General features: G+C 55.6%; 2 protein-coding genes across 4 annotated transcripts in view; one reads left to right on the top strand and one right to left on the bottom strand.

Annotated features, from left to right (window-relative positions):
- RNF115 (ring finger protein 115) overlaps positions 1-6,217 on the bottom strand; it is a 31,898-nt gene extending 25,681 nt beyond the window's left edge. Inside the window, exon 1 of one of the 2 annotated variants that reach the window (XM_059718043.1) lies at positions 5,979-6,217. In XM_059718043.1, coding sequence (XP_059574026.1) covers positions 5,979-6,071 — 93 coding nt within the window. In that variant the 5' untranslated portion in view covers positions 6,072-6,217. The remainder of the gene's footprint in view (positions 1-5,978) is intronic. The other variant, XM_006266455.4, reaches the window with a different exon arrangement.
- Positions 6,218-6,317: 100 nt separating this feature from the next.
- On the top strand, positions 6,318-14,526 carry POLR3C (RNA polymerase III subunit C). Of its 2 annotated transcripts, XM_006266456.4 has the most exons (15): positions 6,324-6,547; positions 6,749-7,042; positions 7,738-7,993; positions 9,019-9,204; positions 9,331-9,419; positions 9,709-9,813; positions 10,462-10,554; positions 10,871-10,951; positions 11,680-11,731; positions 11,836-11,896; positions 12,381-12,531; positions 13,069-13,170; positions 13,701-13,750; positions 14,011-14,160; positions 14,308-14,526. In XM_006266456.4, the coding sequence occupies exons 2-15, from the start codon at positions 6,896-6,898 to the stop codon at positions 14,399-14,401; spliced, it is 1,617 nt and encodes a 538-aa protein (XP_006266518.1). In that variant the 5' UTR covers positions 6,324-6,547; positions 6,749-6,895; the 3' UTR covers positions 14,402-14,526. The 2 variants fall into 2 exon arrangements, with proteins under 2 accessions (XP_059574025.1, XP_006266518.1); XM_059718042.1 differs by lacking the exon at positions 13,069-13,170 and having other exon boundaries at positions 6,318-6,547.
- Positions 14,527-14,725: the final 199 nt, after the last annotated feature.

Raw genomic sequence — 14,725 nt, 5'->3', positions numbered from 1 at the left:
AGAGGAGGGGAGGAAGTGGGGCAAAAAAAAGTGTAAATGGTAAGGTCAGGCAGGTACCCGGTGAATCAGATGTCAGGCAGGTTGTAATGTGTCATAAATCCAATTTCGATATTGAGTCCGTGATGAATTCTTGGATGAAGACAACCTTTACACTTACAACATTTCAGGGGACCTTATTTTTTCCCCCAAAACCAAGTCACTACATGGATTAAAACATAAGAGCAGCAGCCTCCCTGTTCATAGTAGCTTTTACTATGGGAATTTCCTCTGGAGAAAACCAGCCCTTTTGGAACCAGAAAGAAAAACCTAAGTAAACCAATACGAAAGAAGCCGGTTCATTATGGCCAGGGCTGCACGGCTTGCTCGAGAGAATGGCTGGTTACAAAGCCTTTTTCCTTGAATAGGCTTGCAGCTCTCAGGTACCCATTAGAAAGGACTTCACTGCAGGAAGCACCAACACTAACTAGCACAGAAGAGACTACGCATTCATTCAAGTCACGCAGGTCAGAGGAGTTTTAAAGAGGAATCAAAACAGGAACAATACAGGTTTTTTTGGTTCTGGCGTTTTTCTTCCCGTCCCTGAGAGGGAGGTGATCAGAGAGGACTTTCCACCCTCTGCTCAGAGCATTCAGCTGACAGCTTTGAGGCGGCTGCGTGGCATAAAAAGAGTTTGATTTCCGCCCCCCCTCAAATGATAAGCCAGGTTTAATACTGAGCTTCAAAAGGAGGCAAGATTAAAAGGAGCTTGTAAGACTGGGATTCCAATTTGCCCGATCAAAATCTCTGCTCTGTCAATGTCACTTGAACGCCAGCTTCAGGGAAGCCCGAAATGAAAATTGGTTCCCCAGTCTGCTCTCCTGCTCAGAAACCCTGCAGTCCAGTTTGGTATCCCAACAGCACCTTTCTTCCTGAAGGATCCCAAAGCAGATGCACTGATCTCAGGCAAGACACAGGACTGTCTGTATACCAAGCTATGGAAGAGCCAGTGTCTACCCAGAAGATGGCGTCTCTGCCAGGGGACTTGGGGGGAGCCCTGAAACAGAGCTAGCTAACAAAAAGTAAAGTCCTACTTAAAGCAGACTAGCCTGCTGTGATCACACTAGTTAGTAGGTAGAATTAAATGCAATAGCAGGCAAAGGTAAATCCTGAGCTGACCTAATTTGGGCAAAAGCTACCTTAATTCTCTACATACAACACACCCCCAAATAAAACATGCACCTTGTTTTTGGAAGAAGGGTGCACAAAAAACGGTCTTTCCAGCATCACGGCCGAATGTGCGACACAGAGCAAGTCCTCCTGAGAACACAGTGTCCAGGAAGCGTGGCACCAGGAAGTTCCTAGTGCCAGCTGCCTCACCCACACTGTTTCTAAGGATGCCATGCTTCCCAGGAGGATTTACCCTATGTCACGCAAAGGTAGGCCCGAGACACTGGCAAGGGCAGCGGTGGGACTACTGTAAGTCATAAGTTCCTGAAAACAGTCTCGTTTCCACATCACAAATCTCATCAAGATACTACTGGCAGCTTACTTGCTGCTTCCAGAAGCTACAGCACTCACCCAACAGCTATGGCTGTGAAAAGGCTAACAAAGGACCCTGCCATCTTGGCAGCTGCCGAGTCTCCAGATTTCTTTTACAGTGAAGACAATAGCTTCCCTGCCTAAAACATGCACCTTAATTTTCAGGTGTGTGTGGGAGACGGGGCTGCACATGGTACATGAGAAAATATGGTAGCAATTGCCTCATCTTCATTAGGATTTTACCAATGAAAACAGGCCTGTACCCTGAGCAAAAACAGGGTCTTAGAGATCTCTCGACTGTAAACGTCCCAATGAAGAGGCACAGCTGTGTTGTAATCCTGTCTTGGCTGCATCGCCAGTACAGTCAAGATGGGTTCTTTATACTGACAGAGGACAATCTTTTTGGCAGGTGTGCCACAAATTATCCCCGTACCCTCCCCGAGTGCCACTCTGGTCCCCTTCCCGACCTGCTGCTCTGCTTTCTGTTCCCTACCCTGTGCTGCATGTTCCCTGCCTCATCTGCCACACTCCCTGCACACAGCCTAACAGTGGTATCCACACTGTAAGTTGCCCACCCTTGTTTTATACCATCCTCGTGGCTGAGCTGCCTGGCACCGAATGCACCGCCAACACCACGAGAACCGGCATGCAGGGATCATTTAATCCATCTCGAGACGCAGCCAAGGCCCGAGGCGACAGGCAGTAGCTGCTGGGTGGCAGACAGCTGAACTGAGCAGCGGAGCGGCGGGGATAGTCTCACACGTACAAGGGTCTGCAAGTGTTTTTGACGAGCAAGGAAATATTATAAGGAAACAATGTGCCCCCGATACACCCCCCCCCCCTTCCAATGCAACTGCAAGAGCCATTTTCGCCTTGTGGCTGGAGGAGAGCCAGGAGGCCAGGCACAAGGATCTCTCCTCAACAAAATGAACAGCAAGATCTTTAATAGCAAGGATCAGCCAGGATCACAGCAGAGCCGGCAGAGGGGGATGGGGCCGTGTCCAGGATCACTGGGCCCTTTTGGGCTGGGAGGAAGGAGGGGAATGTCTTTAAAGAACAACCAAAGCAGGCAGCAGACATTTGCCTCGCTGAGGGTCCCCACCACAAGAAAGCCTCTCCAATCCCCCACGCGCAGTCAGACGTCAGGCCGCTTGTCCTCCTCTTATTTTGAAAGGGAGGCAGAGCCACAGGACATGCACCAGCAGCACTGTAGCCACCCCAAATGGGTGATGAGGAACATGGTCACCCCGCTATCCCCCACCACACACACACAAATATATGGGGCTGGCTTCCAGCCAACATAACTTCCAAGATCCCCACTCCTCATTAACTGTTTCCTATGTCTATCACTGCAGAACCCATTGGCCACGTGTGGATTGGTGTAGCCTGGGAAGTGGACAGGCCAGAACATGGCTTGTGGCAAGGGTTGCCCTGCCCTGCAGAGATCCCCTGGTGGTGTGTGGCAGGGAGAGGACCGGGGGAGAAGGATGACATACTAATATAACCCGCTGTTGTCCATTCTGGGTGGATCACAGCATTGGTTCCTGACTCAGGATCTCTGGCAGCTCTGCAGCAGCCCACTGAGATCTGACAGTGTGGGGGAGGCAGCCAGGTCCCATCACCATCAATAAACCCTGATGGAAGTCAGGCACTGGCTTCAAGAGATGGTGGATCCATACATCTGCATCTTCTCCAAGGAGAGACTGATACTCTGCTTAGATAACCCCCGGTGTAAAAAAATCTCCTCCAGGTTTTACAAATCAACTGCCAGACTCCCTCGCTCCGTTCAGCTGGCATTACCCTCATCTGATAACGCCTGCCAGAGTGCTGTCAAGAAAAGCTCCCAGCTTTGCAGAGAGGAAATTAGCACAGAGAGGGGAAGTGACTTGCCTGACGTCAGAGATAAGTCAGGGGCCGAGCTGGGATGAGAAGCCAGGAGTCCTGGTTCTCAGCTGTAATCGCTGGTTCACACTACCTCCAGACAGACACGCCTGGCAGAGACCTGGGCCAATGCAGATTTGAAAGGAGGCCCTAATCAAGGGCACTGAAAACAGCAGCCCCCCCTTACCCACACACCCCAGCTGAACCCAGCAACTGTCACGGTTGAACAATGGGGAAACTGAGGCACATAGAAAGAGTGCTTTGCCCAAGGTCAGAGAGGGGATCAGCTTTAGAGCAGTGATCCGAACGCAGGCATTGTCCTCACCTAGTCTGACGCTCCTGGCTGAGCCTTGGCCAGAGATCACGAACACACAGGCTCCAGAAGAAGTGGTTCCAGAGTCTGGTCCCAATCGTGCTTCCAAATGACGCTGGCTACTGAGAGCAGGAAGGAGCCATATTCTCCCACCACTCAAACAGCCTGGAAGAAAAGAGCCATCCCCTAACTCAAGCCATTTCCTACCAGGGATCAAGGGCAGAGAAAGGTGTTGCCACCCTGTGCAGGAAAGAAAAAGCAGCAAGATTGATGGGTTTGGCTTGGTTGGTTCCAGCCCTGAAGAAAGTATTTATAAAGCCTGGGAAATATTTGCCACTTCTGAAGCACCCGCAAAGATAGGATTATGCTTAGCGCTGCTGAAATGCAGCCACCTCTGGGGTGGAGTGCAGCACGTCAAGAACACAGCTCATCACCCAGTGACAGCAGCGAAAGTGAATTCAAAGCCAAGGCTGTGACGTTGCTCTGGGTTTTAAGAAAAGTTTTAAGAAAAACCAAGCAAGGCAGGCAAACCACTCTCTTTTGCAAAGGCAGCCAAGCAAAGCCCTGCCTGGGCCTTCAAGAAGGGATTTCAGTCCCCGAGTGAGGAGACTGAAAACAGGCACTGGAGTCCCAGCAAGAGAGGAAAGACATGATGCAAAGACGCTGGAAAGAGCACGTTGCCCAGCCCCACTGTTATGTGCCGCTCAGACAGCCGGGCCCAGAGGCTGCAAACAAAACGTGCTTTGGCCATCAGGAAATCCTGAGTCCCGGCTACGGAAGGGAACGGGCTGCGAACGATTCAGGGCAGCGTTTCTCTCTAACAAAGGAGAGCTGGAAGAGCGTGGGGGGCCTATCCAAGTTGGCAGAGGCAAAACGACGGGGAATTCAGGAGCAGGGAGCGAAGAGACCATGCCAGAAGGCTGGGCTCTTAGCTGCAAGGACAGCGGGCCAGGATGCTGAGATGTAGCACCTTGGGCTTCTCCTGGACAAGGACGAGCCGTGCCGGGGCTGCAGGAACACTGATACCTGAGCATACATCAGGCAGGGGCAGGGCAGTCATGTCATGCCAGGCTGCTACACTGCGTGAAATCAGGCACCTTGCCACCTCCATCCCTGGCAAGGAGAGGACCAGCAGCAGCACAGGACCTGCTCTGCTCCTCCATGGGCCAGGGGGACGCCCTGGATCTGCCCAGCTCATGCCACCCCCTACCCACAACTTCCTCAGAGCCAGAGAGCACGGAGGGACCTCAAGATCCAGGGGGCTGTGATCTTGCCCCAGCTGCCGAGGATCTCCTGGCCACGCTCCCGCTCAGCAATGAGGCAAGGGGTCTCTCGCTTTCAGACCTGGGGAAACTGAGGCATGAAGGGGAGGGGACCATCCCCACAGGACACAGAAGAAGCGGCACCTGATCTGGTTCAGGCTCCTTCGGCTGCCCCCCCCACGCCCGACGACACCTCGGGTGACAGGACAAGCAAAACAAGGATGCCCGGAGACGCTCGACTGCAAACAAACCTGCCTGCTACCTTGGGCATGTGGCCGAGCGGAGCCTGCAGCCCCCCTGCCCGGCACTGGGGGAGATGCCAAGGAGGCAGCCGGGGCTGGGGCTCTGCCAGGCGACCCCCTCGCTCCCCGGGGCAGGGAGACGCACCCTCCCTCACGCTCTGCCCCCAACAAGGCTTTTGAGGCAGCCGGGGGGACTTCTCCGCTCCCCCCACCCGGGGAAGGTCCCTCTGAGGAGTGGGGCTTTCCCCCACTGTCAAGGGGGCTGGGGGGGTCCAACCCCCCCCATGGGGAGGTCCCATGGGCCAATGGGATGCGCCGTCACTTCCGGGGGGAGGGGCTACCCCTGGGGGGGGGCTGATCCCCTGCATTGCCCCTCCTCCCCCCGAGGGGGCATTTCCCCTCCAGGAGGTGCTTGGGGGGGTTAGACCCCCTCAGGGGCAATGCTGGGGTTCACCCCCCCCGGGGAGGGTAGCTGGGGTCACCTTCTCACCCACTGGGGGAAGGGATCACCCCCCCCAGCCCCAAATCGAGGGGGGGGCAAGTGGGGTGAAGCCCCCACTCGGGAGGAAGGGCAACAACCCCTCCCCAACTGGGGGCTTCTGTATTTGCCCCTCCCCCAATGAGGGGGCTCCGGCTCCAGTCCCCTGAGGGGGTCGCCCCTCCCCCCCGGAGGGGGGCGCTGAGGTTTGACCCTCCCTCCGCCCCTTACAGCGGGGGGGGCGGGATGCAGCCCCCCAACCCGGAAGCCCGCGTCCCTCTTACCGGCAGCTTGGGGTTGACCTCCCCCTTGCAGCTGTGGCAGAAGAAGCGATGCTGGGACACGGCGGCCGCCGCCGCTGCCGAGGCCTCCGCCATTTTCTCTCCCCCTCCCCCGGCTCCCTGCCTGCCGTCAGTCCTCCGGGAGGAGCAGCGAGACTACGGGCGGGCCGGATAGAACGGCGGCGGGGCCGCTCTAGCCCGCAGCTTACTCCCCAGTCTCTTCTGCTCCGCTGCGGGAAAACGGAGCCTTCCGCTTGAGCAGCGAGGCGGGAGGGTAGAGCGGTTCCTCGCTACTTCCGCGTTCCAGTCCTCCCAGCAGCCACAGAGACGAGGGGAAAGCCAGAGCGCCACCCGAGAGTCCTCAATGCGCTGGGCGACGTTAGACGCAACGGGAGAGGGAGAGAGCGCCCCCTGGGGTCCTCCAGCGCCACCAACGAGAGGTAGCTAGAGCGGCCACACCAAAGAAGCGAGCGGAAGTGATCCTTGTTGAACTGGAAGCTGAAAGCCACGGGGTTGCTATGGTTGCTGTCGGGGCCTAAAAAAATTCGACCCCCTCCCCTCCCCTCCCCCAGGTGAGATGCAACCCAGGCGTCGGGACACCCCCTCCCCCCCCCGGGCCTCAGCTCATCGTCTTCAGCCTCAGTTTCCCTTGGAGGGGGAGGGGCCCGTCTCTAGCCTCAGTTTCCCGAGTGGGAGTGGGAGTGGGGGTGGGGGGAGGGGCGGTTTGATACAGCTGCAGATGTGAACCCATCAAATCCATTTCTGGCACAAAGCGTGAGCCGCCTCGAGTCCGGACTGGACACCGCAAGAGAAACCGGCATCTCCGCATCCGCCCGGCAGCGCCGACCCGTTGCATCCCTCGTGACGAAACCGCGGACGTTCGGACCCGACTCGACGCAGGTGTGCGGTTTGCCGGCGGGATGACGCAGGCGGAAATTAAGCTCTGTTCTCTGCTGCTGCAAGAACATTTTGGAGAGATCGTGGAGAAGATAGGCACGTACCTCGTGCGGACCGGCGGGCAGCCTCTGCGAGCGATTGTCAGCGACACCGGCACCTCCCTGGACCAGGTACGTCCCGGGCTGCGCCAGCTGGCGAGTCGGCGTCCGCACGCTCAGGGGAGCCGGCTGTGCTCGGGCGATCTCCGTACAGCTCGTCAGTTCCCGTCTCCGGAAGGTTTCCCCACTTCTAAAATCTACGTGCGAGACACAAATTGGCGTAAAGGAGGTGCTGACTTGAAAGCAGATTTTTTTTTAAAATTGGGATAGATGGTTTCATCGGGCTCCTGCTGCGGTCCAGGGGCGTCTTTGCCACCAGTGTTAACGAGCGGATCCCAGACGTTACCTCCCTGCCGCCGGGCGAGTGGGGGGTGCCGTTGAGATCTAGCTGGGAAAGGAAGGAGCGAAGCTGGAGCAGGGGATGGAGGTTAAGGGTGTGAAAGACTGAGCTGTTTAACAATTAACGGTGAATCAGAACGCAGCGCCCTGCCCCGGACCTCGCACGTTGCCTCAGCTCTGGTAGCCTGAGATGCCCTGGGAATTCGCAGCATCGGGTGAATTCACTTCCGTGGTGAAAGCTTAATAGCTTTATCCCAAGCTGATAAGAGCTCATGAACACAGCACAGATACTGCATCGTTCGAGTTGCCAGCCAGCCCCCCCCAACCCTAACCCTAACCCCTCCCCCCTTCACACACCCCTCCTCTTAGTCCATCGATGGTGCTGTGCGTTCCCAAGTCCGTGACTTGTCCCTTTCCGGCTCCCACAGGTGAAGAAAGCCTTGTGCGTCCTCATCCAGCACAACCTGGGCACCTACCAGATACAGAAGCGTGGCTTCGTGGAGTACAGCGTCCAGTGCAGCCGAGTGCTGTGCATCCTGCGCTACCCGCGCTACATCTACACGGCCAAGACCCTGTACGGCGACACGGGCGAGCTCATTGTGGAGGAGCTGCTTCTCAATGGCAAGATGCCCATGAGCGCCGTGGTCACGAAGGTGGCTGACAGGCTGACAGAGACCATGGAGGGTGAGTGATGGGGGTGTTGGCATGGCTGAGAGACGGGATGGGGACTGCTCCCTGGGGCACCTCATCTGGCTGGTGCTCCCTGGATATATCTCGCCACTGGTGGGATTGGATCAAGCTCAGGGGAATAAGAGGATTCAGCACCAGGGTGGGGGATGTTGAATCCAGACCATAGGGAAGTGATGGATGGACATCTGCTGGGTGGCATCAGTGGGTTTTGTGTCTTGGAAGGGCTGTGTAGAAAACCAGTGCGCCAGTGATTCCCCAGGAGAGAGCTTGGGCTGCCAGCTCCAGGGATGGGGGAGCAGCAAAAGATAAACAGCAAGTCAGTGCTCATGCCAGAGACAGAGCTGGTTTGCGGGCATATGCTCCCACCAGACATGATGGTATAACACGTGCCAATGTGAACTTGTCCCTGTGTCAGGAAACCAGGTTCAAGGCTGCCGAGTTGGCTTCTTCGCTGCCGCAGACTCGCTGGAGGACTTGATCAAGTCGAAAAAGACTTGATCAAGATCTTCTCCAGGTCTCAGTTTGCCTATATGAGTTCTGAGGTGAAGGAGGAGCATTTCCTGCCTAGCTTGTGTCTTAAAGATGAGTTTCTCAGCTGTGGGCTGAGATGGGAAACCCACTCTGGTTGTGCTTGGATTTTCCCTCACCTCTGCGCCGGTTTCTCTGATAGATGCATGTCTAAGTAGCTGGCCTTATCAGTATCTAATCTGCCAGGAGTGGGGTATCTGAGCTGGAAACAGGAGACTAAACACTTCTAAACATGACCTTGAAACTTCAGGTGCCCAGTGTATGACACAAGCCTGTTCAGCATCCCTGAAAAATCAGGTCACCTCAAGTAACCCCCTAAAAAACCAGAGGCTTCCAAAACCGCCATCTGCCTCTGAAAACCCAGCCCATGGCCTCTGAGGCTGGTAGGAGCAAGGGCAGGGCATGGGGTTGTAACCCAGCTGGCACAGTGCTAGCAGCTGGGCAGTCAGGATCACGAACATTCACCTTCTCCTTGGGATCCTCCTGTCCAGATGGGAAAACCATGGACTACACTGAAGTCTCCAACACCTTTGTCCGCCTGGCAGACACCCACTTTGTGCAGAGGTGCCCAGGGGTCCCCGATGCTTCTGGGCCATCAGATTCGGCAGCACCTCCTGCGCCTACGCTGGTCATTGACGAGAAGGACATGTACAGCGTCCCCAGACTGAACCTCATAGGTGAGGAATGAGCTGAGCCACCCTGATCAGGGGCACGGTGGGAGCAGGAGGCATGATGAGAGTTTGGACAGGAATCCACGTTCAGCGTGATGGAGTCAGAGGGGAACCTCTGTCTTTGGCCTACAGGGAAGGGGAAGAGGAGGCGATCGTGTGACGATGATGATAACGGCGAACACAAGGCGAAGAAACAGAAGCAGGATCTCGAGAGCCAAGAGGTAACTGCTAATCCCCTGGGACTGGAGAGCCTTTTATTCACGGTTTGACCTCCTAGCCAGTGACCACCTTTGGGAAGACCTGGGAACATCCAGCCTTGCCTGCTGGCAGCATTTCAGCTTCTTGTGTTGAGGCTGTTGCCTGTGGACCTGTTTGGCACTACCTGGCACCCAGAAGCTCACCTCCCTGCCTCTGCTAAGGCACTCAGCACCCATCAGCACCAGCCCCGCAGAGACCTAAGCCCAACCCACTGAGCAGTGTCCCCCCCACCCCACTTCCTTCTCTCCTCAGCCCCCACCCGATGACGGCATCTACTGGCAAGTCAACCTTGACCGGTTCCACCAGCACTTCCGAGACCAAGCAATCGTCAGCGCCGTGGCCAACCGCATGGACCAGGTAGGGGGAAGCAACAGGCCCCTTCCCCAGCAGGCGTATCGCCTCGGGGGAGGGGGGGGCGGCAGTGGCGTGTGGCATGTCTCTTATCACCTTTGGTAGTTAGGCTTCAGAGACATCAGCTGTCATGCTTCAGGGCCTCAGCTGATCACTGCGAGGGTCAGGAAGGAATTTCACCTGCTTCAGCATCAGGCCTTGGCTATGGCTACAGATAGAAACATGAAGGGCCCTGATCCAGTTCATAAATAGCAGGAATTTGGTGGGGAGCTTCTCAAATACTGCAGTCCTGCTCTCCCTGAGCCCATCTGCTCTTATCACCTGCCTTTCACTTCCACACTCAACTGATTTCGCTGGCTGGGTGGGATGAAGGTGTCTTGAGACTTGGCCAGGCAGCAGGAGGCTCAAGCATGCAAACCTTTGCTAGGGCACAATTTCCTCAGTTACGACTCAAGATCACAAGCCCCATGGAGATACAGCTGGAAGAGAGCAGGCCAATGCTGGAAGTGTGGTCCTGTGCCAGGAAAGGTTGGGGGGAGCTGGGGGGCAAGAGGCAACTGGATTTGGAGCCTTGTGGCTCTGGGGGAGGAAAGTAGTTGCTGCATTTCCCTCTGTGCGGTCCAATCAATAGTAAAGCCCATCACCCTCCCACAGACCAGCAGCGAAATAGTGCGGACGATGCTAAGGATGAGCGAAGTCACCACATCCTCCAACGCAGCCTATACACAGCCGCTGTCTTCCAACGAGGTGAGTGTCTGGCATAGTCCTTGGGATGCAGACACATACATCTGGGGCCCCTGTCTTCCCAGTTGCCTCGCACCATGGACCTTTGCCTAGCTGTTAAGAAAGAAGTGTTGGGGTCAGGACTCCTGGGTCTGCTACCAGCTCACTTCCCTGGGTCACACAGCCTTTCCTTCTGTAAAATGGGGACAGAAGTTGCTGGGAACAGTGTCCCAAGCTCAGGGCCCTAACATTTGATCTGGAAGCCCAGTGAGACACCGCTAACTCCTAATATCCTGAAGGCTAATGGTGCAGGTGTTCTGGGCGCTCTCTTGTCCCGCAGATCTTCAGATCGCTTCCAGCGGGATACAACATTGGGAAGCAGGTTTTGGATCAGTATCTCACACTGCTGGCAGATGACCCGGTAAGGAACGCGCTGCCATTATTATTTCATGGAATCACAGAAAAACAGGGCTGGCAGGCACCTCTGGAGCTTGTCTGAGTCCAACCCCTGCCTGAGGCAGAGTCATGCCTATCCAGATCATCCTCTACCAATTCATTATTCAATCTACTTGTAAAACTACACAGTTAACTGTGACAGACAAGGATAGCACCTGAACCTGCTGCAGGTAAAGCAGGGGGACCACAGTAGCCAATGTCCTGCTGCTGTAAAGGTTGTTAAAGTATGCTTGAGAGATCCAAGGCAGAGGGTCACGTCCCCCACTACAGAGGAAGGCAAAACCCCCACAGTCCACATCAGTCTGACCATGGGGGAAAGTTCCTTCCTGACCCCAAATATGGGTTTTTTACATTAGTTTTTGGACACAAATCCTGCCTTCAGCCCCATCAGGCCACCCTGTCCACAGGAGAGGGCATTATTGAAGTCAACTGGACTAATTGGCACAGTGAAGTTACTTGCCTGCTTCAGTGCGTGGGATCCCGCCCTGGTTTCTGCACCTCACTCAGTGAGAACAGTGAAATGAATAGAAGAACCACGCACTGAACAGAAGAATTCTCTAATGCACGGGACTGGCGATTTGTTTTTAATAAAACCTTTGTCCTGCACCAAGTGACTCTCTCTTTTTCTTTCAGTTGAAATTCTAACGAGCTTTTTAGACATTTAATCTTTTTTTCTCCTGTCTTCTTTTGTAGCTGGAGTTTATTGGGAAATCCGGTGACAGCGGCGGGGGCATGTATGTCGTCAGTATCCTTTATCCATCCAGTTGGCTATCAAAGGTTGGTGATCTGGGGGCTTGGTATGGTGTGGTCCCCAGTGATATGTGTTCTTCCTTGACATATTCCATGCAGATCTTCACAAGGCCCTGGCGAGTCTGGCAACTGCCACATTGGAATCCATAGTTCAGGAGAGGTAACAGGATGGTTTGGACATACCTTGCTAATTCCCTTAGCCTCCCATCGAGGCATGGATATACTTGTATCTCCCCTGGTCTCCATCCTTGGTTTGAATGGCCATTGTTAACCTGAATCAAGCTCTGAATGAAGTCATCAGAGACTGAAATCATTCGCTCCTTCTTATATATTCAGGAGTACCATTCAGGAAGTCCAGAAGGCAGCATTAGCTGTGATGAGATGCTCAGTCTCTGCCTCTACTCCTGGTTGTCTGGCTACATTCTTCATGAACTGGGGACCTGAATCTTGCTAGCTGAAAACATAGCGGTTCCTTGTTCTTCAGAGACCTAGGACTCTTAAGGGCCCCGGTCTGATCTGCTGGTAGTTCTGTCTCCCAGATGCACAAGGGCCCTTTTTCTGCTCTGCAGCTTTCATCTAGGAACCTTTTTACCTCCTCTAGGCTCCTCACTCATACGTCTGCTCGGGTGTCTGTTCCATTACAGATTTGGTTCGCGCTGTGCCAGGATCTTCCGGCTTCTGCTGCGGAAGAAGCATCTGGAGCAGAAGCAGGTGGAAGACTTTGCCATGATCCCAGCCAAGGAGGCCAAGGACATGCTGTACAAGATGTTGTCAGAGAACTTTGTGTCCCTGCAGGTGACTGGGCTGGAAGTCAGGAGGGCTGGTTCCGTCCTGATCCGTGCTGTGGGAGGGTGCGCTGGCAGCTGGAGTAGGATTCACAGACTCCACCCTTCTGTCTCAAGATCCGTAGTAGAATGACCAGTTTAGAGATTGGGATCCATAGTCTGTCTTCCTCAGTTTCTCCATGCCTGTGAAATGGATCCAGTGGGTCCCCTGCCTCCCAGGCACCTTCTGGAGAACACGAGATCTGGGGATGGCTCCTTTCCCAGCCACCAGGCCCAGCTCTGCTTTTTCTCCCGAACCCAGCACCCCTTGCTGCCACCCCAAGGCAGGTGGCTCGCATGCCCTGACTCCTAGAGCTGGCAAAACTGAGCTGCAAGGTGTGGGGAGCGATTGCTTGAGGGCTCACAGTGAGGGACTGGGATAAGGGTGAGGGGATCCAGACCTCCAGCCACTGTGCAAACAGCTGGGACCACTGAACCAGCCTAGGGGGCACAGACAACCCCCCTCCAAGGGGACTTGCTGTCAGCAACTGCTGCTCCCTTCTGATAGGAAATCCCCAAGACTCCAGATCATGCTCCTTCCCGCACCTTCTACCTCTACACAGTGAATGTCCTGGCCTCCACCCGGATGCTGCTGCACCGCTGCTACAAGGTACTGTGGGCTCCTACCCACTCTCTGCCTGAGGTTACCTGCTGTACTGCAGAAGCGTCTGCGTCCCTCATGTCCCTTTGTCTCCCACAGCAGTTGGGATCCTAATAGCTTCATCCTGCTCTGATTTAGTGACTGACGGGGGACTAGAACAGCAAAGGCTCATATTTGAGGAGCAGACTAATGCCCTTAGATACAAGCACCAGGAGCTCTCCAGTGGCGCCAAGTGGCTCAGACACAGCTGGGTTCCTACCTGGCCTCAAAGGCAGCCCCATGCACCCTGCTCCTTGGGAGGGAGCTCTCATGGCTGCTGTGCTGCTCTGTGGGGGGCAGACAAGCCAGGCCCCTCCTGCTCCTCTTCCTGCTCACACCCTGGCTTCAAGGGGCCCGAGCTCTCTCATCTTTGTCAAGCGTGAGCAGACCACACCATCCTTCACGTGTTACCCCAGCTCAAAGCTGGCAGTGCCTAGCTGGGTGACAGGCCCTACCTCTCCTGTTCCCTCCCAACCCTGCTTTCCCTTTCTTTTGCCCAGAGTGTGGCCAACCTGATCGAGAGGCGCCAGTATGAGACCAGAGAGAACAAGTGAGTGCCTAGAGCTCCAGGATGGGGGGCACAGGGCTCCTGCTGCAAACCCTGGGAAGCTTAAGCAAGACCAATGACCGTAGCACAGCCCCTGCCCGTGGGGCGGTAGGATGAGAGAAGCCAGGGCTAACAGGCCGAAAAGGGGGTTGGGTATTATGAGGGGAGAAGAGAGGGAGCCTTGGGGGGTCTAAGTGCAACATCTGTCTGCTCCATACATCTGGCTGTCACTCAGTGCTCACCGCCTTCGCTGCTCCCCCCAGGCGCCTGCTGGAGAAGTCCCAGCGGGTGGAGGCTATCCTGGCCTCCATGCAGGCCACGGGCGCTGAGGAGGTGCAGCTGCAGGAGATCGAGGAGATGATCACAGCCCCTGAGCGGCAGCAGCTGGAGAGCCTGAAACACACAGTCAACAAGTGAGCGCTGGGCTGGGGGGTCCCAAGACTTCTGACTGACCAGGAGCAGAGCAGGGGGCAGTCAGGACTCCTGGGTCCATTTCAGGGCTGCCAGCCCCTCTGTGCCCCTCATCCTGGAGTCACAACCTCCTCCTCTTCCCCTCCCAGGATTGACGCCAGCGAGAACCAAGTAGACGAGACCATCTTCCTGTTGGCATCCTATGTGGACAGCACCGTAGTTGCGGCTGTGAAGAAGCCTTGAGCCAACTACTGCCCTCCTGCCCCAGCCTCAGCTCCCCCAGCCTCCCATCAGGCCAGCAGGCTTTTATGGCTCCATTTTGCTTGGCCTGGTGTTTGTTCTACGGACAATAAAACCCCTGCCCCCTGCATCGGCCAGGTGGTTATAGGGGCGCCTCAGCCGTGGGCTGAGGTGGGAGGGGAGGTGAAATGGGCCTGGCTGGGATGTATCTCCTGTGGTCCCTTCCAACTCTAATTTTCTATGAAACCCCCTGCCTGGTGCCAGCAGGGCCTGGGCAGCGCAGGCTCCAGCACCTGTCCCAGGGTGGACTGAGGCTGGCCCTGGCCC

This window comes from Alligator mississippiensis, chromosome 15 (assembly GCF_030867095.1).
Source record: "Alligator mississippiensis isolate rAllMis1 chromosome 15, rAllMis1, whole genome shotgun sequence".
NCBI lineage: Eukaryota > Metazoa > Chordata > Crocodylia > Alligatoridae > Alligator > Alligator mississippiensis.
This window is presented reverse-complemented; position numbering and strand designations above follow the sequence as displayed.

Coding starts and splice junctions, on each gene's coding strand:
- POLR3C (XM_006266456.4), top strand. CDS start 6,896: ATGACGCAGGCGGAAATTAAGCTCTGTTCTCTGCTGCTGCAAGAACAT. Junction 9,205..9,330: donor CCCCAGACTGAACCTCATAG/GTGAGGAATGAG, acceptor TTTGGCCTACAG/GGAAGGGGAAGAGGAGGCGA. Junction 9,420..9,708: donor AGGATCTCGAGAGCCAAGAG/GTAACTGCTAAT, acceptor TTCTCTCCTCAG/CCCCCACCCGATGACGGCAT.